General features: G+C 41.9%; 1 protein-coding gene across 3 annotated transcripts in view; it reads right to left on the bottom strand.

Moving 5' to 3' along the window:
• Positions 1-23,077, bottom strand: part of CRADD (CASP2 and RIPK1 domain containing adaptor with death domain) — a 76,992-nt gene extending 53,915 nt beyond the window's left edge. Inside the window, exons 1-2 of one of the 3 annotated variants that reach the window (XM_039571288.1) lie at positions 22,939-23,077; positions 19,342-19,647 (exon numbers count right to left, since the gene is read on the bottom strand). In XM_039571288.1, coding sequence (XP_039427222.1) covers positions 19,342-19,639 — 298 coding nt within the window. In that variant the 5' untranslated portion in view covers positions 19,640-19,647; positions 22,939-23,077. Of the gene's footprint in view, positions 1-19,341; positions 19,648-20,187; positions 22,390-22,453; positions 22,610-22,938 lie in introns of those variants that run through there. The other 2 variants (XM_010410821.3, XM_019292702.3) reach the window with 2 other exon arrangements.
• Between the last annotated feature and the right edge of the window lie 230 nt (positions 23,078-23,307).

Genomic DNA, 23,307 nt, shown 5'->3' with positions numbered 1-23,307 from the left:
TTTGGGTAAGCACACTGGATCAGGCCAAAACATAAACCAAAATGTAGATGAGACCACACGGGCGGGTCCAGACACAACAACAGCATGTCAGGGGATGGCTTGTGACCTGCAAGACAGGATGTAAAAAGGCACTGTTAAGCCTGGGTGAGAGAGTCCAGAAGTAGGAATGCACAGAGCTACCGAAGTGTCCTTTAAAGAATACAAATCCTGCTCAGTTACCACAAACAAATGGAGATCTGCGTGTCAAGGAAGGGGTGAGTGGAACAAGCCAACTGGGGCAGCAAGACTGCAGTCTGAAGAGGGAGCTAACAGGCTCCACAATGTGGTGTCCATATCCCACCCTCACCTTCGCTGCTGACCCAGCACCAACAGCTCTTTCTCCACAGGAGCAACACTTTTGGTTGTTCTGTCTAAATGCCCAGCTCCTGGCATCCTTTTGCCAAACATGCTGCCCTTGGTTGTCATGAAGAAAAAGCCCTACGTTCTCCATGAAGAGGAAAGGCAGAGAAGACTTGAAAATGTTAACCCTCAAGCATTAGAAACTAAAACCATGCATCACCCCCTGTGCCATGCCTGAAGCTGTGGTTGGCACGCTCCAGATACCCCTTCAGGACATGCCAGGCAGAAAGGCACCTGGTCTTAAGCATGGCCTCAGGAGAGAGCAGATTTTTGGGATCCTGGTTTGGCATCCAGATGAAGTTTAGTCACGGTCCAGATTGAAACCAGAATTCCCCATTTAAATCTCTCTTCTGCAGGCACAAATGTCATGTAAACAATCATTTAAACCCCATTTTCTTTGGAAACATTTTTTAGGAGGAGAACAATAAGATGGCATGTGTGACTGCAAACCATCTCAGCCACCCGTGGGAACAGAGCAACCAATTAACTTTTTTTACATAATTTTTTGCTGTTGACTTAAAAGAGGAAATTCCTTTTTCAAACAATTTTTATGGATAGTCAGTGTATCCTGGACAAATACTAAGACCCGCGTAAACTACAGATTAGTTTGGGAAGCTCGAGCCTCATAAATCAGTTGGATCAGAAATTCTGAAAAAATAGCATCAAGCAGAAATGATGCTTGTTGAAAATGAAACCCTTTAAAAGAGCAACTATTGCTGAAAAGTCAATTATGCACTGTCATTTTTAGTAGCCAGTTCAAGACAGAACATAACAACACACCAGACATTACCAGCTGCAAATCTTATCTCAGTCCCAGGGGAAGGGGAAAAGACAAAAACTTTAGATTATGTGCAGTATCTTACACACAAATCAAAGCAAGTTGACTAAATAAAGTGGAGGTTTACACAGCTAGTGAAACCATGAGCTCAGCTGAAGGACAATGTGCATTTCACACTAGTTTCCTCTTCTCTTCCAAATGCAATACAAGGTGTTCATCACAATCTTATGAAAGCCTAAAAAACCTGTGCTGTAGTTAACAAAGATTCCATGGTAAGTTATGAATACCTGGGTTCACCCTGGTGTTAAAACTCCTCTCCAGCAGCAAGAGGTGCTTTGCAAGAAAAATTCAAATCTTTGGAAAGTGCATCCTCTGAAACATCATGCTTCAGGGCCCCTGGGTCCTAAGGATCTTCAGTGTTGTAGCAGTCAGCTGTATTTCCATTTATGAGTTTTAAACACTTACTACTGTAAAAGCTTCAAAGCGTAACAGTAAAGTGCTTACACAGGATCAAAGCTTTCAAGTTTTTTATTTATGTACTTAATAAAAAAAATATATCATTGCTAGCCTTTAAGATGCCTGAGAGGTATGTTCCTCTAGTCCCAGTGCCTGGTGGGAATATGGGATATTTCTACTCTGAGATGGTACCTAACATTAACTGGTCTGAAGTTCAGATTTCCCCTGCATATTCCTTAGGGCAGGCCACAGAGTAGACCTGAAAACTAGCACCTTCATCTTAAGATGCATATAATAAAAGCCAGCAGGTGCTGCAGTGACTTCTACTCCATAGGCAAGGTTCTTTACAACAATTTAAATAAATTATTAGCAAATTAAAAGATTTTTCATGTCACCATCCAAAGGTCCTTCACTATTTTCCTTTACAAATTACAATTTAACTTTTCCACCACAGTAAGAACAAAAGCAGAAAACATATTGTGGAAAAACAAAGGAGTGACAAAAAGACAGCCTTGCCTAATTCAGAGAAATGTGTTCGTTTACCAAAAAAACTTTGATAAAAAGGTATCTTCTACCTGTGGTTCATATTTCTCATGGTCAAAGAGAAAATAAGAACTACTAAGAAACATGATGAGAAAACACAGAATGGACAGGACTTTGTACATCAAGAGCACTTTTTCCTTAATCTTCCTTTGAAATGGTTCATTTGTGTTCAGTAAAAAAAACAACAATAAAAACAACCCAAAACTTAAATCTTCAGCTTGCAGAAGAGTTATGACTGGCTTTATCTTCAAGTAAGAATGATCCTTTAAAGTTCCATTTCAAGACTTTGTAATGAAACTACACAAATTATTGAGCTTTGAAGATTAATTGAAACTGTACAAAACAGCTGCAGACAAGAAGCAAACTTCAGCTTTTCCTCTGGATTTAGTCATGAGGAAAAACTACCCTGAAATTAAATTCTGGTGCATTTTACAGTATAAATGTAGCAGACACACACTTTCTGTGCTGGGGCAAAGCTCCAGCTGCTATGTACTGCTCATTCAAGTGAAAGACGCTTTTCTGAGAAGACTATGCTCACTGGGGTGCTGCCTAAGGCAAAACACACCCAACTTGTACAGAGGGAAAAAAGTAAGCGATGTAAAACAATTCTAAAGACAAGCCATTTACCCTTCTTCAGTACTAAATATCATTCACTTAATGCAGATTTCCCCATTAGAAAACACCAGGCACAGCAACAGATTCAGCTGGTTTTCTTCCCATGGTCTAAGGTTCACCAGCCAGCCTCAGTACACCACAAGGTAAGAGGATCGTGGTCTGCCAGAAGCATCAATTCTCTTGAACAACCTAATTTCAGTCACTAAAATACATTCCTTTTCTATAGGAAATAAACTACTTAGGTATGTATATACATTCTAAATTCAATCTACCAAAGTAGGGTGACCCACTCAAAGCTGAGAACACCTCTCATCACTTCCTCATAACCTGTAAGCAAAAACAAGTGTAGAATTGGTTGCAGTTCTATCAAATTGCTACATGCTCTCCGGCATTTAGGTGCAGATGCCAGTATTTATTTTATAAATCTGAAATGGTTGGGGAAAACTTGTAATAGCACATTTCCCTTATCTTAATCCTAAATCATACCTGTTTTGAGTGATTGTCCTCTGCCTCTATATCTGAGGTAATTAATTTTGGTGTTCCAGACATGGCATATGTACTTTGTTCACATATGTGTTGTATTATCACTTTGCATGAAAATAGTTATGGCTGTGGTGTTAAAAGACAGAATTTTTATTAGCTACCTCCAGTCAAATGAAAAAATTGAACTGAGTAGTAAAACCTATGCCTAAAAAGGCAGTCACTGAAAACACTGGGATTAAATGCTCACTCTCAGTTTATTCTTTCCTAGTCCTGACTGGATTTCCTACCTGGGACAGGCACCAGAGGACTAGATGTGGGAAAACCAAGAAAATTACTGCATATGACTACCAAGGTAAAAGAGAGGCTTGAGGGTCAAGGTGTTCAAAAAATGTAAAAACAGAGGGCCAAAGGGGAGTTTCAAACAAGGCATCTCTGATGCCATTTTTCTCTCTGTGGAGACAGGACATTAAAATGGAGTGGAAAGAGGTCCTGTCACACTGTTAGGATTCCCCCAGTCAAGCTTCCTTCTCATGGAATGCTGTGGATATTCAGCTTGACAGAGCCTGGCAAAGGTTAACAAAAGGCTCGTTGACACCATGGGTATATTAAGCAAGACACCCAGCATGGCTGTCCTTTCACTGTCTCCCATCCCAGTGGTTCCATTACAGAAATGTGAACAAAACCTTAGGCATCTCTCTTTTTACAGCTAAGACCTGAAAGGTTAAGGAAGTTTTCTGAGCAACTGCAAGTCTGCTAAAGGGGAAGGAACAATACTAATAACGTAATAGATCCCACAGGTGGGAAAAAAATCATCAAAGCCTTATACATCCCTACAGCTCCAAGACAAGGCAAAAAACACTGGTAAGTTTGTAATGCAGCTTATACAAGGATAGGACAGCACAGGACAAGACAGGACAGGATAGGATTAGGATTCGATCTTGAGAAAGCCTTTTTTTTAAAACCAAGATGAGGAAATCTATAATGCATAGTATGGGGAGTAAGCCCATCAGCTGTGGTCAGGAATCAGTGGGTATCTGCTACACAGCTGCAAAGATTGAAGGAAAAAGCAGTAACTGTAACTGTACATTAGAATTTGTATCTGATATATAACATCCTGGAAAAGATAAAAGATCATCTCCACAAGCAAAAGAAAGATGAATGCTTTTGTAGAAGGTTACTTCAGGGTCATTTTGGTGTTGACAATTTTTCACACAAGGAAGAAGTTATATCCAAAAACTGAAACACAGTATCACATTTCAATGTCATTTCCTAATAAGCATGTAAATAACTCGCAGCAGTTCCCCATGGTGAGGCAAAGCAGACAGTTCTCATACTTTATATACTCTATGTGCCAATGACTTTTTTTTTAACCTTGTGATACCACTGGACTCAGAAGCTGATAAGAAAGCACATGAAGTAATAATGTACTCTCTCCAAACATCCTTATGAAGGCAGAACATGCAATCCTAGAGAAAGATCCAATTAATAACTTTGCTTTTAGATCTTTAAAGATGCAATACAACAACACTCATTTTGTTCACAGAACTTATATTGAGCTTTTCTCTGATATGTATGACCAATGTCCTTTGCATGCCAGAATTAAATCAACTATACATTATAATGTTGACTGATATGTAAAACGGTTATGAACATGAAAATAGTAAACTGAGAAGGAAAATTTTATCCATAATGAGGAAAAAGCTCAAAAGTTGTGGCACAGGCGTGACTGGAACAAGATAAGGAGAAAGGGGGCTCTTAAGAATTGGGTGTTCACGTAAGGGGTATAGGATTTTACACCCTGCTCCCACATTAGTTTACTCAATAAAGCACAGGACCTAACCTATTCAGAGAGTAGCTCTTTATTTTTAACATGATAATATAAATGCTTTTCTTGATGCACAAGATTAAATTAGGAGTCTGAGTAACTCAATAGTGATAGCTCTATGGGAAGAAAAAGGGTTGTGGAAACAGTTTGTAGAGTCAACAGGAACTGAGCAATAATAAAAGTGAAAAGCTACATTTACAGCACAGAAGAGAAGAACAGGATTTTGTTTATCAGTGTATACCCTGGAGGTGTACAAATGTTAGCTGGTGCCAAATCAGAAGGGTAATTAATGCCTGGAAGTACAGAATCTCTTACCACTTCCCTCTCCCCACCAAGAATAGGCATGCTTTGGGACTCTGTGCCTGCTTTGATGCTCCAGGATTAATTAATTAATTAAAGTTATTAGATTCCCCAATTCAGGTATTTTCCAGCCATGTGTGGAAAGAGCTCATAATTAACCCACAGGCAGTAATGCAAGACAGTGAGGAAGTCTGAAGAGCTCTAGGCTTGTCTGGATACATATATCCCAGACAGTGTTGCTGACATGATGACAAATCTCCCAGAATGACCCTACAAGTTAAGGACAACACACAAAAAATAGTGTTTGTCTGTACATAAATGGGAGGGTTTGCAATTTTAAGTAGACAGCATATTATTTAGTACAAGAAGCACTAGGAATTATGATTGCACAAGTAATTCATAACCCTACCAGGAGGAATCAGTTGGCATGAAAGTGGTATCAAGACATGGAAATTCTATATAATTCTTTAACTTAGAGTTGTGAAGCTTTACAGACAAAAGTTACCCAATATCTGATCACATTTCATGCTAAAGTTGAAAAACCAAGATGTAGTACTTTGTCTTGGGGGACACTGTTAGGAGGGCTAGACACTAATAGATACACATAATCTAAGACCAATGTAGAAGGCTTATACACAAAAGCAAAAAGCTAGTTCTGCCTTTCCAAATTACCATTTACAGGTAATTACAGAAGACTTACAGAGAATGTCATGAGATTACTTTTGCTATAATAATCAAGATTGTTTTTCTTAAAGTCCCTAAGTGATTTCAGCACTTGTCAAATAACTTTTGAATGGGAAGAAGCAATATATTTGTGCATACAGAACAAGAGGAGGAAACCCCAGTACAATGCCTTTTTAATCAGACAACAAAAATACTCTGATACAGGAGGAATTTTACCAAGTGCACGAGCTACTGAGCAGTGAAGGCGAAAGCTGTTAAATCATAAGTTCAAGGTAGTAAATCACAGTTCCCTTCATATCTGGCTTTGCGGAAAAAAAAAAAAACCCAACAAAAACCCAAACAACAAACAGGGAGAAATCCTCTAAACCAGAGTCTGGTATGCCAAGAATTTTGTAAAAGGGTGCACATACCAATGGCAAAATGAACACTGCAGTGGACATTTAATCACACTAGGAATGCCTCTGATCAGCATTACCAGGAAAACACCTTGTCATGCAGCAGGCTGGAACATGACACTCAAGTGAACAGCAGAGTTTATGTTGCAGTGAGCCATGGCCAAAGCCAGGTTCAGCCGGACCAGGGGACCAGAGTCCACCAGTTTCATCCTTCCACAGCCCAAGACTGCTGAAATTACAGGGAGCACCCCAAAAGCTGCGATCCATACCGTACCTTACCTTTTAGCCTCAACCTTCCCTTCCCCATATTTCTCACATCTGCCTGCTCTTCCAGAGTGATCTAGGTTCTTCTCTAGGTTCTTTGGCAGCTAATTGGTCTCTGTTACTCCTCCCCCGCTACCCCTTCTCCCCCCCCGTCACACTCCCTGGTTAAAGTATCATTGGTTACTGTGTGTTTTCCACACCTGCTTGTCGGGGTACAAAACCGTCCTGCCAGGCATGTGGCTTGTCTCTCTCCGTGGATTCTTACCCTGGAATAAACCCCTTTCCCACGAAGGAGAGTCCCTCCGCTTTATCCTACCTCCTTCGCGCACACTGGCCATCGGGGCGCAAGGCGAACCCGAGCTGGGGATTCGCCCGTTCCTCTGCGTGCCGCAATTGGACTCCATCCGTCCCCGCTCGGGGCAGGCAGAAGATTGCTCGGTGCCTGGGACATCGTGCTAGCCGGCACAGGACCGAAGCAAGTTTACACTCCAATTATTCATGATATTAGTCTGAATAGAAAGGCACCATGCTTTTTCTCTAAACATTTGATGTTTATTCTTTACACTACTGTAGGTGAAAAATTGCAAAACAAAAGAAAAATGCTAACAGAACCCAAACAAGACACATACAACCATGCAGTATCGCCCTGGACTCCCTGGGCTTCCTTCAGTGGAAACACAGTTGGTTTCACTCCTACAGACTCTGTTTATATATACGTTATAGCCCAATCCTGTGGATAATTAAAGTAAACTTGGAGCAAGTAATCCAACTGAGGCCAATGAGCATGTTAACAAGTATACAGTCACACAAACAAATGTTTGCAGGTTGAGTTTGACAATAAAAATATATTAACTCGGACCTCTAAAACTAGCTATTCCAATTAAATTTTAGCAATGCACATGCTTCCACTAATTGGAATATGGTCAGCATGCAAGATGACTTTTGCCTTCTGGAGACTGAGGAGCTCCTCTCAGGACTTTGTCTTGTGCAAGGTATCCGATCAATGCAGTGCCATGCCAGGAGCTGGACAACTTTATCTTATCTAAACAGAAGCATGGTAACAGCCTTTTAATAAACAATAGCCATTGGTGCTAAACAGGTATTACTCCTTTCTTCTTCTGTATTTCACCCCTTGGTCATACTGGAAGCTGAACAACCCCTAACATAAGGAACAACTTTAAAGAGACAAGTGAACTGTATGTATCTATCCTCTGCATAGGAAAAGAGTGTTGCACTTAGTTGAATAACTTAAAGATCCATTTAATACTGCTATTTATGAGAACTAGGATAAATGAAACATAAACAATGATAAATGAAAACAAGACTCTGAGTTACAGGGTCAAATCTATTCCCTTCAGGTGCAAGGAGAGACACAGGTTTATCGTCAATCCCCTTATCCCAGAACAGGTCCAAATTATTTTCCTGAAATCCACGCACAGTCTCTGGGGAAACTTATGGGCATTAAGAAGGGGATTCACAAAGGCCAGCACATCAACTAAGAAGCTGCCTCAATTAGCCCAGGTGAAACAAGGAGAGGAACTCAAGCCCTGTCTCTTTCTAGGATTTAGAAGTTGTTCTTTCAACTACTGGAAAGGACTTTGTTCTAGTCAAACTTCAATGTATGAGCTCTCTCTTGGAGCTAGGCCTCCACCAAGTATTTAGAAACACAGGTGAGGGAGCACTGCTTATATAAACCATAGATGAGCTTATTAGGGAAGTGTCTAAGACACTAAGCCAAAGAAGGTATCCTACCTGTTACACTATGGGGTCATATGAACATTACACTATTCCATGTGAAGAGCTGCACCTCACTGCCAGCAGCTGGCAGGGACACAGCCCTGTCTGACAGGTGTGTGCTGCAAACGCCCACGGGATTCGGCACCGTGGGTGAAATTGCTGGAGAAAGGCCTGGCCGTGTGTCCCAATAGCAGTGATGAGCGAGGTGTTGCACTGCTTGGCATGGCTCAGAGGCAGCCTGGGACCTATCCAGAGCAGCCTTTGAAGTGTCTGGGGAGCTCCGACGGCAAGAGCTGCATTGCCTGGGCACCTGGCTGAAGGCACTACCAGCAGCTTAGTGGGGAAAGATTTAAGGCCCCCCATTTAGGATCCAGGTGCCTGCAAGGAATGCCCCTGAGAATCCTGAGTTCATTTCTACTGCAAACAGCTGGCTAGCATTTCTAGCCAGAATTAACCTGAATTTGCTTTTAAAACAAGCACTTTGCAGATATACTCATCAGATCCACCATGAGTACATGAACCAAGGGGATGAGAAGAGTGTTTTGCAACCCTAACTGCAGCAATCACTGTTCAAGAATATGAAGATTAAACTAATCTTATGTGGGATGTAGCAGAACTGGATCACAGAGAAATAAATGACTTTTTAATTAAATGGGAGAGGAGTATGAATAAAGAACATGCCAGTTTAAAAAGCTGAGCAAACAAAGCCATTGCCTACAGTGAATAAAATCACATTTAAATAAATACTTTCTTCACATAGAAGTACTAGAAAGTACTGGCTTTTCTTTTCATTCCAGCTTTTCTTTCTCAACGGTTACTTTGCTCAGGATTCCTACGCCCCTGTTAAAGGCAGCACCACCTGCCCATGGAGAGAGACTACCTGCCACCAGAGCCAGACAGAGATCCCCAGGGCTGGAAAGGGGCTTAGTCAGCCCTGTACGTCCTTTTACTCAATCCTACCACATATATTATTAGAAAGATCCAAAAACTGAAACAGGCTGTTTGTTAAAAAACTCAACATATTGTTAACTACAAACGAAAGCTAAGACTTTTCAAAGCATCTGCACAGGACTAAAATCGCCCTCTTTAAAGCCAAGTGGAACTTACCCTTGACCTTGACAGGAGAAGGGTTGAGTGAGCTTGGGTTAACTATGAATACTTTTTTAGATCTCAGACAAGGTGATGAAACAGTAAGATTAAGAAGGCTGACAGAAGAAGTGGTGCACTAATATTGATTTATTTACCTTGATCCAATGCATTAATGCTTATTTCCTGCACACACAAACCCTATAGCATAAATCAAATTGGCTCCCTCTCTAGATGTAAATTGGAAGAAATGCCGAAGCTTCACTTCAGTTTGCAGCAGTGGAGATCGTCAAAACACATGTGCAATTCTTTGCCAATACATCAATATATGAGGTTTTTTCATTTGCAAGGATGAATTACTCAGTTCCGAGTTTTTTCAGTTACTCTGGAGCGTATGTTAGTGTGTATCTGAGGGGTACAAGGGACATTAATTAGCATCAACAAATTTATTCACAGGAAAAGTAAGAGCAAGAAGAAAAAGAGAAAATCTGACAGTATACTGGAACAACAGTCTAACGGGAAAAACACAGACAGTTGCCAAGAAGATAAAAATTGGATTTGAAAGTCCTGTATACAAAACAATAAATCTCGTAGCAAGATGAACCGTATCACTTGGAGGTAACGAGTGATACTTGGGTGCTCTAGTTCTTCTTTACATAAACAAATATATCATTGTGAACAAATCAGGAATGAAAACTTAGTTGCATATGGCAGTGCAGGGAGGCCTTCAAGATACATTAACCATGAGTAATTAACTGTATCCTAGAGGAACCTCCTGACCTTTGCCATCCAAGTGACATTTCCTGGTGAGAATTAAGTCGCACCACTGCTGATATTCTCAGTTGACAGGCAAAAGGAGCGTGGAGTCTAAACCAGTCATAGCGTTCCAGATGTGGAAGTTATTTTTCTTTGAAGGACAAGTCATGCTGCCATGTCAGCGCAGGGAAGACAGCATAGCACCCATTCTTTCACCAGAGAGAACATTTTAGTCATCAGTGGCAAGGCCTTTGTCCTACTCTGGTCAACAGGAGTCTGGCCTCTGACTTCACTGGAGACAGACTTTTACTGAGAGACACTACTTAGCATTTTTACTGACTTTGGGAGGCTATGCAGCCTCCACAACCCAGATAAGTTAAGGTGAATGTGTTGTCTGCTTGGCTGGTTTAACCATGAGTTAAATAGCATGCATAGACTTAATTTACGAAAGATGAGATTTTCCCCATGAAATGAAAACACAAAAAATAAACAAACATTTTCAGATGATGCTACAAGGCAATTAGGAAGGTGCTAAAAGAAGAGCTGGTCAGCTCTGAAGAAGAATCTTAATGAAGAAAAAAATTCATGAGAATAAGTCTACAGAATCTTAAGCAGGAAGTTTTCTCAGTTACTCTGGAACACATATTAGCATGTATCTATGGGCCACAAGAGCCATTAATTATGGACAGAATGCCTATACTGGTGATATAATGCAAAATTAACACCTGCATCTTCTTTTTTAAAGCTTACAAGTGGCTTTATCAAGCTGCAGGATCAAGTCCTTACAAGAAAGTTTCCAGTCTGCTCCAGAAAAAAAATTATCATTGTATGTACAAAGCTTTTTCAATGGTCCCAAACAAGACCAACTGTGGGTGATGCCATGATGATTTTTTGCCTTTTCTTTCATACCCCTTTTATACCTTTTACAACTTCTGTATTCTTAGTGTTTTTAGCCTACATTCTTAGACTTGTTTGTCAAGCTAGGAGACTAAACATTTTAAAAGCTTCGTAGTTAAAGATCGATATGCCCCAGACACCAAGGTCCTCTCCAGAACACATTTTGTAAACTAAGATAGAACCATCCAAGAGAAAGTTCCTTGGAGAGGAGGGCTCATTCGAGCCTCTCATTGGAGAATCTTTGATAAATATACTAATTAGTAAAACCTATAATGATATACCAGATCTTTTGGGGGGGTGGGGTGCATTGCAGTGTGCATTTGGGTGCATTCAACCTGGATGTAGTGCACCTAAAGATCCTTAAAATAAATACAAAAGTAAAATCCCTTTTTTCCTTCTACCCATGTTTGACCCATGATTTTAAGACTATGAAAAGGCATCATGGGAAGTAAGCAACAACTAACAAAAGATCTCAAGGATCATAGAGGATTGCATCTATGCATGTTTTTGGAAATATAAAACACAAGCACAATTTTATCATATTGTGATGCAAGTTGAGAAGAAAAATTGACAGAATAAAGGCATTTTGTCTAACGGAAGACTACAGGTCTTGAACTCTGTAAGCCATTTGGAATGGACATAGTCCAAGATGAGAAACAGTACTATAAGCTCTGGGAAATAGAGATATTTAAATAATCAGAGGGGGAAAAAAGCATTTATTTGCATGCAGCAGCATCCCTGATATGATGCTCATTTACATATATATGGATGTATGAATACATCCTTTCTGGAAAGAAAGGATTCCAAGATGGCAGGGTCCATTAATGGACAAAACCACCTCATTCTCTGGCCAGAGAAGGCTACATCTGTATTAGCAAGCAGTAAAGAGCAATAGGAGAGGAGTTACAGATTGATTCTGACCATGCTGAGTATCTGGTCTTTAGACTACACAGAGCTGGAAGGTTTAACTTCTGACTGGTTCTAGTCTGGTCCTATGGACTCTGTGAAGACTCAGAGACCATTTTCCAGTTTAGATTCACCTGAAAGGAATCTAATGCAAACACTTCCATTCACTTAAAAAACACATTCCTAATTGGAACTTCAAATCATCACAAATACACATCCAAAGTATCCTGTGTCAGCATCAGTTGTATTTGGAATAAAATCCCACATACTGAGTTCAGAGAGTTTGATGCCAAACTTAGAGAATCACAGGAAAAATTAGGTTGGGAGGGACTTTTGGTGGTCATCTAGTCCAACCTCCTGCTCAAAGTAAGGCCAGTTTAAAAGTCTGATCAGGTTGCTCAAGCCCTTATACTATTGAGTGTTAAGTGTCTCTGAGGATGGAGATTCCAAATCCTCTTTGGACAACCCTACTTAGTCTGCAAACTCTTGTGGCCAGTGCTTAAACTGCCATGTGATTTTTTAAAATTATATTCAATCACACTTTCCATCATGACAACTTGTGGCTGCCACCTCTTTTCCTTTTGCAACACACCCATAGGGAGTGTCTGACTCCACCTTTTCTGAGTTTACTTGGCCTTCTATCCTCCAAGAACACACTCAGTTGTTTCAGCCTTTCCCTGTAGTTTACATTAAACTAACCACTTTAGTGGTGCTTCACAGGACTCTAGTTTGTCAATCTTTCCCTTGTACTGGTGGCATAGAGTATTTTAAACACAGCCTTCTAGTACCAAGTATAGGGAAATAATCACTTCCCTCAGCCCGCTTGCTTTGCTCTTACTGAAGGAGTCTTGTGTGTGGTTAGTCTTCATCATCATACTTGTTGTCTATCAAGACAACCACCTTCTTTTCTCCAGATTTGCAACTGCCCAGTCAGTGCCCATCTTGTGTGATTTTGTGGGGATTTTGTATCCCAGGTGCAGGACTTTACACTTCCTTCTCCTGAATGTCATGAGGTTCTTGCTGGTCCATTCATCCAGCTTGCTGGCGTCCTTCTGAGACACAGTCCCACTCTCCTGTGTCAAATTATCTGCAGGGTTTGGAGTCATCCTGTGTTCCAGCTTCAGGCACCATTCAGAAAGTCATGGAACACTAACTGACAAGTGAGCAAACAAAGTTAATTTACCTACAAACTTCCTGAAGATAAAGTCCCTCCCATCACCCAGATCTCTGACAAAGAATTGGCCCCGCTGTCAGCCCTGAGGAACATAATTCCTAATTAGCCACCAGTTAGATGGACATCGAAGCTGAAGCCATGATCCTCTTAGACTGGTGGTCCAACCTTTCTTTCAACCACTGTGAAGGTCACCCATTCACTCCATACCTTCCCAACTAGCCACAAGAATGCTATGAGACTGTGCTGAAAGCCTTGCTGAAGTCAATTAAATGAAATCTGCTGCTGTCATTCACAGAGGCAGCTGTTTTATTATAGAAGGCAAGAATCAAGTTGGTTAAGCTTGATTTACCTGTGGTATACCCAAGCTGGCTGTTCCCAGTTACTTTACTGCATTTTGTGCATTTGGCTTACCACAGCCTACCAAACATGACAGAAAACAGCCTCTCAAATACATAGTCTGGCTCCCTCAGCTCTCTCAGATACATCCCATCCAGCTCCATGGATTTGTGGAGAACACTGCTTGGGCTCAATCCCTTCATATGGGATCACCGAGCTCCATAGTCATCCTTAATCTGCTGAAGTATTGTTACAACCATATGGGAGAGTAGCAAAGTCTGATGATTGGCCAGGTCTTGGCAACCTCTGTGATCCAGTCCTTGGGGAAGCAAATTTTGTAAGGCATCAGGTCTGGTCAGCACATGGATGTCTCTACTTCCTACACCAGGGAGTCTTCAATACCAGTTACCCATTGCTTCCTCTTAGTGGCACTAGTTAGGAGTAGTTGATCGGGCACAGCTGGTCTAAACACCTCTCTTGCCAGAACTCACTCCTCCTTTCCTGTTTCCAGGTCTATACGTTTTATTAAATCTATATTATTATTACTAGCCTCACATACTTGTGTTCCTGAGGACAACACCAAGTATGGATTTATCTTTCCATTAACTTACCTGAAAGAAACTGTTTGAGGCTGGAAACACTGCATTTCCTAACACTGATGCCTAAGATTCAGGCTTCTCAAAGTGAAAAACTAAGATGTAAGCAGCACAAAGCCAGGTACTTAGTCATGTGGCAAAAAGAGAAAGCAAGCAGATACTCCTTAAATTGAAAAAAAATAAAAAAAGAGAGAAAATCTATACACACATTAAACTAAAAATACACACACAGAACCAGAGAAGTCAATTACTTGTCCATGTTGTGATGCATACTGTTAATATTAAGTGTGTGCACATACCTTTAATGCCAGACTTCACAGGTCTCGCTGAAGCCAGGAACACAGCCAAAGCCATAAATGTAACACCCGATTTTCAGGGGAGATGGGAATGTGGAAAAGAGATTGGGAAATTCTCCTACGAGGATGCCTTTGAACTGCTCCAGATAACCAGAGAACATTTCCTGTAGCCTCCGGGCATTAGGATGTGGCACAAGTGCATTTCTTCATCTCCAGGTCAACCCAGCGAGGCCAACGCTGCTAAGCCCATCCCTTCCTTCAGACATACATGGGAGGAAACTCCCCCTTCTGACACTGGACTATACAAGAGAGGGAAGGGAAAGAGAAGAAAGAAAAAAACCTACCATCTTCTGTCCACCATTTTAGAGAGAGAAAAGGGATTCCTCACCTGCTTTCCTATCTGATATCCAAATGGAAAAGGCAAGAGATCAGGCTGTTTCCTCACTGCATTAAATGGGAGAAAAAGCAGGATAGAAAGAGGGCAGGAAGCAGCCAACAAAAGGTAAGAAGAGATACTAAAATTCCCCACATACAAATGCTTTTGCATTTGAATCCAAATTCTTAGAAATCCGCAACCCAGCTGTGGAAAAAGGACTTTGGGAAAGCTGGGAGGGGATGGAAGGATATCTGGCTTTCTCGGCATAAGTACATGTTTTGCTTTGTTTTGTATTTGCATGCTTCATCCAAAGTGTTACACAACATGAAGCTTTATATAGCTATACAACAACACACACTCCCCACACATCCAGGGAAAAACCTCAACCACACTAAAATCTGTGTAAATGAAAAAACCTCACCCAAGTCTAGCAGGACACTAATGTTGGCTAGGTACCACAACAAAATTATGCATTAGAAACTATTCCCTGCCTAGTTGTGAGAGTACAGCTTTCCCATGGCAATTCTGTTGCCCTAAATTCACTACCATTTGCCAGATAGCAACAGCTGCTCCAGGATTCCTTTGGCAAACACCATATCTCACTTTTTTGTTCTCAGTATGCTGCAATTTCCTGGGGAATGAAGAAATCATCTATACTACAGAGGTGCAGTACTAACACTTTTAGAAGTAAATTATTTTACAGCACATGTATTATGGAGAGAAATATAATACTTAGGCTGAGAAATTCCCAAGGGGAGTGAGATTAGAAAAACAATCTGATAAACAAACACCATCAAAACTTGTATTTTTTTTATTCAGTGCAAAAAATACTGGGTAACTGTTGCTGTGTGCTGTTCCTAGAAAGAAGGGAATTCTGTTGCCAACAGCTGTAGTTTTTTGTAGGAATTATAAGACTATACTGAAGATTTATGTTCCTGACAAAGGCATAAAGTTATCCAAACTAGGGCAGAAAAACCAGAATAGTCTTTTCCCAGTGAAACAGACACACATTACTTTTGTTAACTCTTACTACGGCAGAAGTTTTGATCTTCAAAACCAGAAACTCATGCTGTGTTTGATGTTTATAATGATTAAGTCTTGCAATGCCACTCTGCACAGGGTGAACTGGTTTATCACAGGTTGTTATACAAGCAAGATAGATACCCTATCACCTTTAAATCAATTAAAGCCATAAATACCTCCAAAAAGCACATGACTTTAGACTTCCTTCTTGAGATTTTGGGGTTTTACAACTACACTTTCCCTAGCTTATAAAAAGGTTTCCTCAAAGCTGTGGCCATCTGACAGATCCATAGGAGAGAGGAGAAAGGGGACCCTAGGCAAAAGGCTGTCCTTGCATAAAGTAAACAAGCAAGGGGAAGAAATCTTGAGTCTCTTTGCTTCAGTTACACAGATGCAAGTGGCCCTACCTGCCTGCATATCACCCTCCTGATTCTCAAGGAAAAACTATTCCTCATGCTCTGCAGGATTAAGGTCTTCTGTGTTCATCGGAACTACATCAGATAACAGTACACAGAACTATTATTTTTAAGTCAACTGACATTCAGCAATAAGACTCAGGACATCAGAGATTTTAAAGTTCATTTATTTGCAAGCAGCCAAACAGCATAGTCTGGGTTGAATCCCGGGCCAATTTACAGTTCCACTCCATGCTGTTCCATGAATGTTACACTGAGCTACACAACTTGGGAATCAATAAATCCATTGCCTTGAAAGAATTTGCTCAAAGACTCACAATGAGTCAGTGGCAGTGTCTTGCCTAGATCTCAGACTTTGGCTTCCATTTTGTAGCCGCTTGGTCCACCATATCATATTTATACAACATCAACAAAAATATTTTTATTTCTGACCTTCTGAAATTGCTGTTTGTTTGATTTGTTGGTTTTGGCTTGTTTTTTACTAGGAAAAGAAAAAAAATTGAAGTTTCTAAATAATTATAGTTGTGATTTCTTTTTTAACAAACTATACTTCTCAGCTGAAGGAAGCATAGAAAGCCTGAACTATTTGAACAAAATGCAAAATAATTCAAAGGCCTACACAAAAAGTCACTGTGTACATGCCAGTTTCCAGGTTCAGATAGACATAATCTAATAGTCTATTTAGTTACTGACTTGAAAAATCCTACATGTAATCACTGAGAAGCAAAAGACTAAAATAAAACCTTTCTTCAAGGATCAACTTTCTACCACTCCTTAGTTCTGCAAAAGGGTCTGTAAAACTGAGGATATTTTCCTTGAGTTAACAGAATTTTAATTGAGCATAAACAAGTGAACAGAAAGTGTTCCATTTCCAAAGTATATACGATTCAAAGAAAAAAAAGTTTTAAAAATCTGGGGACATACTTCCATTTTAGAAGTTTTAAGGTCTAAAAGAAGGATGGTGTGTATGTGGCAAGCTTTTTTTACCACAACTGGCTTCTTTAAAACAGATTACCATTGACAAATAATCAGTTATAATAATAGTTTCCAATAAGGCAGAAGTTATCTAGCATGGCACTAGGGAACACATTTAATTTTAAATATGCTTATAGTTTTATTAGAGGACATGGCTTTTTCCATGCTTAAGGCTAAGCATATGTTCATGTATTCTGCCAAGACAAAAGCTTCGAAGTCTGTTGTTAGAATGCAAAGCGAAGCTTTTTATCCCAAACCACATTTTCTTGCATGTAATCAGCGCTGATGATGCCACCATAGTTTCCAATTCATTCCAGGCCACACTCAGCATTTATGAGGGCACAGATGGTGCTCTCTTTCTTTGGTTTCTAAAGAACATGCCTAAATATTAAAACAAACTTGGCTTTCTGCCTCTTATCCTGTTCTTATACTCTGTATTGCCACCATAAAAATAACATTAACCTTTGATCTAATCTGGAAGCCTTTTCTAATTTACACGCAAAATTTGGCAATAGGACTATCAAGTGCAGTCAGCCCACTCAAAACCAGAGAACCTGATATGCAGAAATCCAGCACATTAGTCACAAGTGATCAAAAGCGGGAACAAGCAACACACAAAACAATCAAAACAAAAACTGGTAACAATTTTTTCAGTAACAAACTACATGATCCCGACTGTATTTAATGGCTGTGTGTTTCTGGAACTGTAAGGTTATTCACCAGCTTAAGCAGCAATTATCAAACAAAGAGGCCGATTTGTAAGGCAAATAAAGAGCATCAGCATGACAGTATTTGTTTCAAGTGAGCAAGGCCTTTTCCAGCACACTCAGTGCCCTGGTTCGCATTATGCTGAGAACTTGCAGGCAGCATAGGACATTTATTCCCAAATTTTGAAAATTATTTACTCATTTCCAAACACGCACACAGCAACATACACAGAGACCAATAGAAAGACCAGCTGTCTGGATATGCCATTACTAAGGTAAGATAATCTCAGATTTGTCCAGCAGATCTTGACAAAATGTTCTTGAACATGCAGCTAACTGAGACGCAGGTGCACATGATGGTCAATGGGTCTTAGCCACCCTTCTTCACAGGCTTTCAGTCTCACGCAAAGCACACTGACACTGGAAAAATGACATGTCATGTGCATCAAAATATGGATGACCAAACTCAAATGGGGGTACACCAGAGGGTGAGGGCTTGGAGAAAGATTAATCAGACTGCTTGGAAAAGATGTTCCCAAGTGAGGACTATTTCACTACCTCGCTGGTAACATGAGGTTACCAGCCAGTGCACGCTGCCACACTCTGGGACAAGAAATGTGCATTTTAAGCAGTTGTCTTGACTTCCAAACAGCTCAGCTATTGCATGCATAGATTGGTAAAGAAATCACTTCTGAACAAACATCAAGTCTAGAAAACTAGTTTTAGAAGTACATTTAAATACCAAAAAGCCAGAGATTATACTAAATAATCAGTTAGCACCCACGTTTGTTTTGAAAATAAGCAGGGGCTAGTAATTTTGCAAGTAATGATCCTAGATATTTGCACTCCAGTGCATATAATAAACTAAATTAATCTAAATTAGCATATTAAGTCAAAATTACGTTAAAAGCATAATAAAAGTAAACAAATAAAAACTCTGTAAATATAAATGATTCAGGAAACAAACACACATAAACTAAACAATAACTGGATATGGATGGCAAAGACACTGTTCTGCAGCCAGTCAAAACTACTTTTTATAGTCCGTTCCCTTTGAGGCAATGGATTATGGGTCCTCCTATATCCCAGCCTCTCCCAAGGTAGCCCCTCCTACTGTCTCCTTGTCTCCTGAAACTCAGCCCTGCTCTTGTCCCAAACTTTGAAATATTTCCTGGTGTTTGAGTGGCTTCCAGGAAATTCAGGCTGCTCCCTTTTCTTGGTATCATGAGTTTACACAACGCATAACTTGAAATTTCTGTTTAAAATTATGGCTTGAGAACAAGCTTCGAAATACCAGCAACAGCAATCCTGGCCTTACCTGAAGGATCTTGTATTGTCATTTCCTTACGCTTCAGTATCAGCTTGTCTTTAACCCATGGGAACTCCTGTAAGGAATCCAAGAACACGTCAAAAGCTCTGGGTCCTCTGGTGGGGAGAATATCAAGGAGCATCATGGTTTTCCTCTGACTAGTGGTTTGGGCTTTTATTTCTTGAACATGACTGTCTGTGAGAATCCCTTCTTGGTAGAGATACTGAATAACAAGTCCATCTACCAGCACCTCTGTGCAGAGCTCCAGGCGCAGGGAGCGTAAAAGCTGCTTGTCTCTGGCATCCATCTGGCAACCTAGAGTGTGTGAAAAGGAGTAAGGAAATGTGTGAAGATTAAAATACTTCAACCTTTAACATCCAGAAGTGATATTTGAACGTCCAAAAGTGATGTTTGACACCTGCCAACCTTTAGAAAAAAACTCCAAACTCAGAATCATCAACCTGGCAAAACTACTAATTTTGTAGTGGCATCTTCTTGCCACTCAGATTTCACTGTCTCACAAGGTGAAATGATGCAATTTCTGGGAAATACTAGACAGGAATAGAACATTTGGCATTGCAAAGACCAGTCCTTTGCTGCAGTGAAACCCATGCCAAGTAATCCTGCTTATTAACTGGTTAAGGTCCATACTAAAGGCAGCTAGAGCATTTGCCAATCCTTAAGAGACACTAACCCCCCAAAATTAAAGAGACGTCACACCTGACCACTGATACAATTACAAAAGCAGCAGCAGGACTGGTAGATGCATCACAGCCAGGCAGCAGCAGGGACAGAATCAGCAGGCAGCTTTGACCTATGCGATGCACTTGAAGTTTAGGAGCAGTAGAAACATACCTTACGACCAGGTCGTTCTCACCCTTGAATCATCCTGGAAGCCTGCTCTGGAACTCTACTGATCTGATGAGAAGAAACTTGAGTTTCCATCTCAAATTTATACACCTTCTATATATAGGCATTTGTTCTGCCAAAACTGTTCCTTAACTTAAGTAGCTCTTCTTCCTCTCTTCTAATGTGTTCACAGGAAGTGGTCAGATGCCCTCTGCCAGCTTCCAACTCACTTGACTAACACTCTGACTAGACAAAAGCTGAAAAAGATGCATTTTATAGCCACTCTGCAAAAGACTAATCAAGGTCCAGAGAGACCAAGCAGCTCACCCAAGATCAAGTCAGCAGTCCATGCCAGAGCTATGAACCAATCAAAGTGTCTAGTCTAGTCTAGTCCTTAATGACAAATATATCCCTGGGCCCATTAATGGCACTGGAAAAGGAAAATGACAGAACAACACAATTAAATACTTTCTCATTACTAAGTAATGAAGTCAAAAACGGCAGCAGGTGTTAAGTGTGATTACCAAGAGGGTTTCTCATAATTAAACTAGACACTGCTGTTTGAACTGCTAGACCTTGCAGAAACTCTACTTCATTCAGCTTGAGGAATTTTCAAAGCTTTCGCATGAAAGCTGATGGAGTCTTTTTATCATCACAGGTGCCTGACTCCCAGGGCCCCATCAAAGATTGTTTCATTGGGCTGGTTGTTAAAATCTAGGGCAGGTGACCAACAGAACATATCGGTATGTAAATGGCACCTGGGACAGAATGCAAGAGCACAGTGCCATGAGAGAGAGACTGGAAAACCCTGTGACATCCTCTGACAAAGCTACTTTCCAAAAACGTTTCCATCAAGTGCCAAAAGCGCGGCTGGGAAGCAGCTTCCTGGAGGACTCCATCTTTCCTGGGTTATCCAGCGCACTTCTCATCTACTGAAGTGAATTTCAAGGTGCTTACCTTCTGTCTAGGGATCACGTGGGAATCAAACAACTGCTATGCCAGCCCACGGCCCTAAGAAATGCTAGTTTGCTACGCATAGTTCAAACGTCAAGCTCCATCATGGACTGAGACAGTAGTGCAAGCAAAGAGATGGAAAAAGAGCAGGCAAGAAAGAGAACTGGATTTTCCCACTTGATGTTAGGATGCTAATTTTGGAGAGGTGAAGCTGAAGATTCTGGTCTCCAACGCATAGTACCTTTACACTGCACGAAGCAATCTCTGAACTAAAGCAAAATTCAGGCAGGAAATCCTACCACTTCTTCCTTCTAGGAGAACACCCCTGAGCTCATTAAGCACTTGCAGAGTTCAATATAGGCATCCAGCAGCACCTCTGAGGGTGTCATCTCAACCCAGGCAGAAAACTGTTTCAGATACTACAAAATTTTTGTGTTTCACATTCTGAATGGGCCCCGAGAGTCCCCGTTCAGGAGCCTCCTCACATGCTGGATGAGGAACATTGAGTTCTCCAGTCACTGTACAGCACTTGATGAGTTCCTCTTCTCCACAACCAAAGCAGCCAACACTTTTCAAAAATAAAGCTCTTACAAACCATCTCAGTTTGCACCTTCGGGCAATAGAAAATGCCTATCAAGCTAGGAATCTGAAGGGGAAATTTCTGCTGAAAAAGGCCTTTGGCTTGCTGATTGCAGAATGCACACGACTGGGGGTTTAAAGTCCTGGCACTGATCTGGTAAACTTCCAGGATGGGGCATACTGATTTCTAAGGTCTTTTAAAAGATTAAGTATTTCTTTGTGTGTGTTTACTGTGAGAAGGAAATATCTGAGTTAGAAACTGAGCATCTAGATATGGAAATATATCAGGATTTTGGTGTGCAACAGTGTTGGGGCAGAGTTTAGTGTAACATAGAACAAACTTAAATGCATTTTAATCACAGTCTGTATCTAGGGATCCAAAGTAAGCTCTGAATTGGATTTCGTTTAGTAATTTTGCAGAAAATGAAAAATATGAGATGTCCATTTACCCAAAAGATGACATGGCTCAAACATCCCCCAGATACTTCTGAAAATGGATCATTTCTATTATAAAGCCAAATTTTAAGAAACAGCCCACATCCTGCTGAATGAGCACAGTCCTTGACTCATCACCACACCAACACAAGCAGGTTCGCATTTTTCTGGATCTGACAGAGGAACTGTCCATGAACGGGGATAAAACTTTTGATAAGACCCCTTCTGACGCTAAAAAAGGCACATTCACTCATTTTTTTGTTAGAAACATTTCACCCTTTTCCGGAACACCAACTGCACTCACCTGCCTAAGCCATGAGTGATTCTGGCTATTCACAGCAAGCCTACGGGTTAAAAATCCTACCACCACCCTCCCCCGCCAAAAAAAAGCAAGTTTTGCTTTTAACGTCTTCCCTGCCGAGGTCTGGCAGCTGCTGCTCCTGTAACAGCCAGGAGCCAGCTGCCCGCACCCCGGCCCGAGCCCCCGCAGGCAGCTCCAACCCCCGACCTTCCTCCCCTCCCGGCCTCCCTCCGGGCAGGGCTGCGGCAGCAGAGGCGGCCCCGCCGCCCCGGCCCAGCCCCCCCGCGGAAGCCCGGCCCCTGCCCCGGCTCCGCAGCGCTGGGGGCGCCGCCGAACGGCTCCTGGGCACCGCTCTCCCGCTTCCCCCTCGGCGGCGCCTGGGGCGGGATGGGACGGGACGAGCCACGCCGAGCGGGGCCGTCGGCAGCGCCCGGCCGAGCGAGCGAGCAGTGTGCGAGGAGCGCCCGCCGCCCCCGCCCCGTACTTACACGAGGGGAACGGGAAGCTACCCAGGGCGCCGCGGCGCCCGCGGAGCCTGCGCGGGGAGCACCATCTTTGTTGAAGGCAAGAGGGCTCCGCCGGAAGCCGCCGCCGCCGCCGCCGCCCTGCTGCGGGCCGGCCGAGGAGGGGCGGCCGCTGCGGGCCCGCCAGCGCGGGAGGGGCCCGCGGCCGCCATGTCAGCTGCGGGCAGTCGGGCCCCAGCAGCCGCGCCGGCAGCGGCCGCGGCCCGCCCGGCGAGGGGCCCGGCGGTGCGGGCGGCCCGGGGGTGCCGCCGCTGCTGCTCGGTGCCGCAGCCGGGGCGGGGACGGGACGTGTCTCGGCCAAGGAGGCGCCTTTCCAGGAGTTCGGAGGACCTG

This window comes from Corvus cornix, chromosome 1A, assembly GCF_000738735.6.
Source record: "Corvus cornix cornix isolate S_Up_H32 chromosome 1A, ASM73873v5, whole genome shotgun sequence".
Lineage (NCBI taxonomy): Eukaryota > Metazoa > Chordata > Aves > Passeriformes > Corvidae > Corvus > Corvus cornix.
The sequence above is the reverse complement of the archived record's forward strand: the minus strand, read 5'-3'. Positions and strand labels throughout refer to the sequence as shown.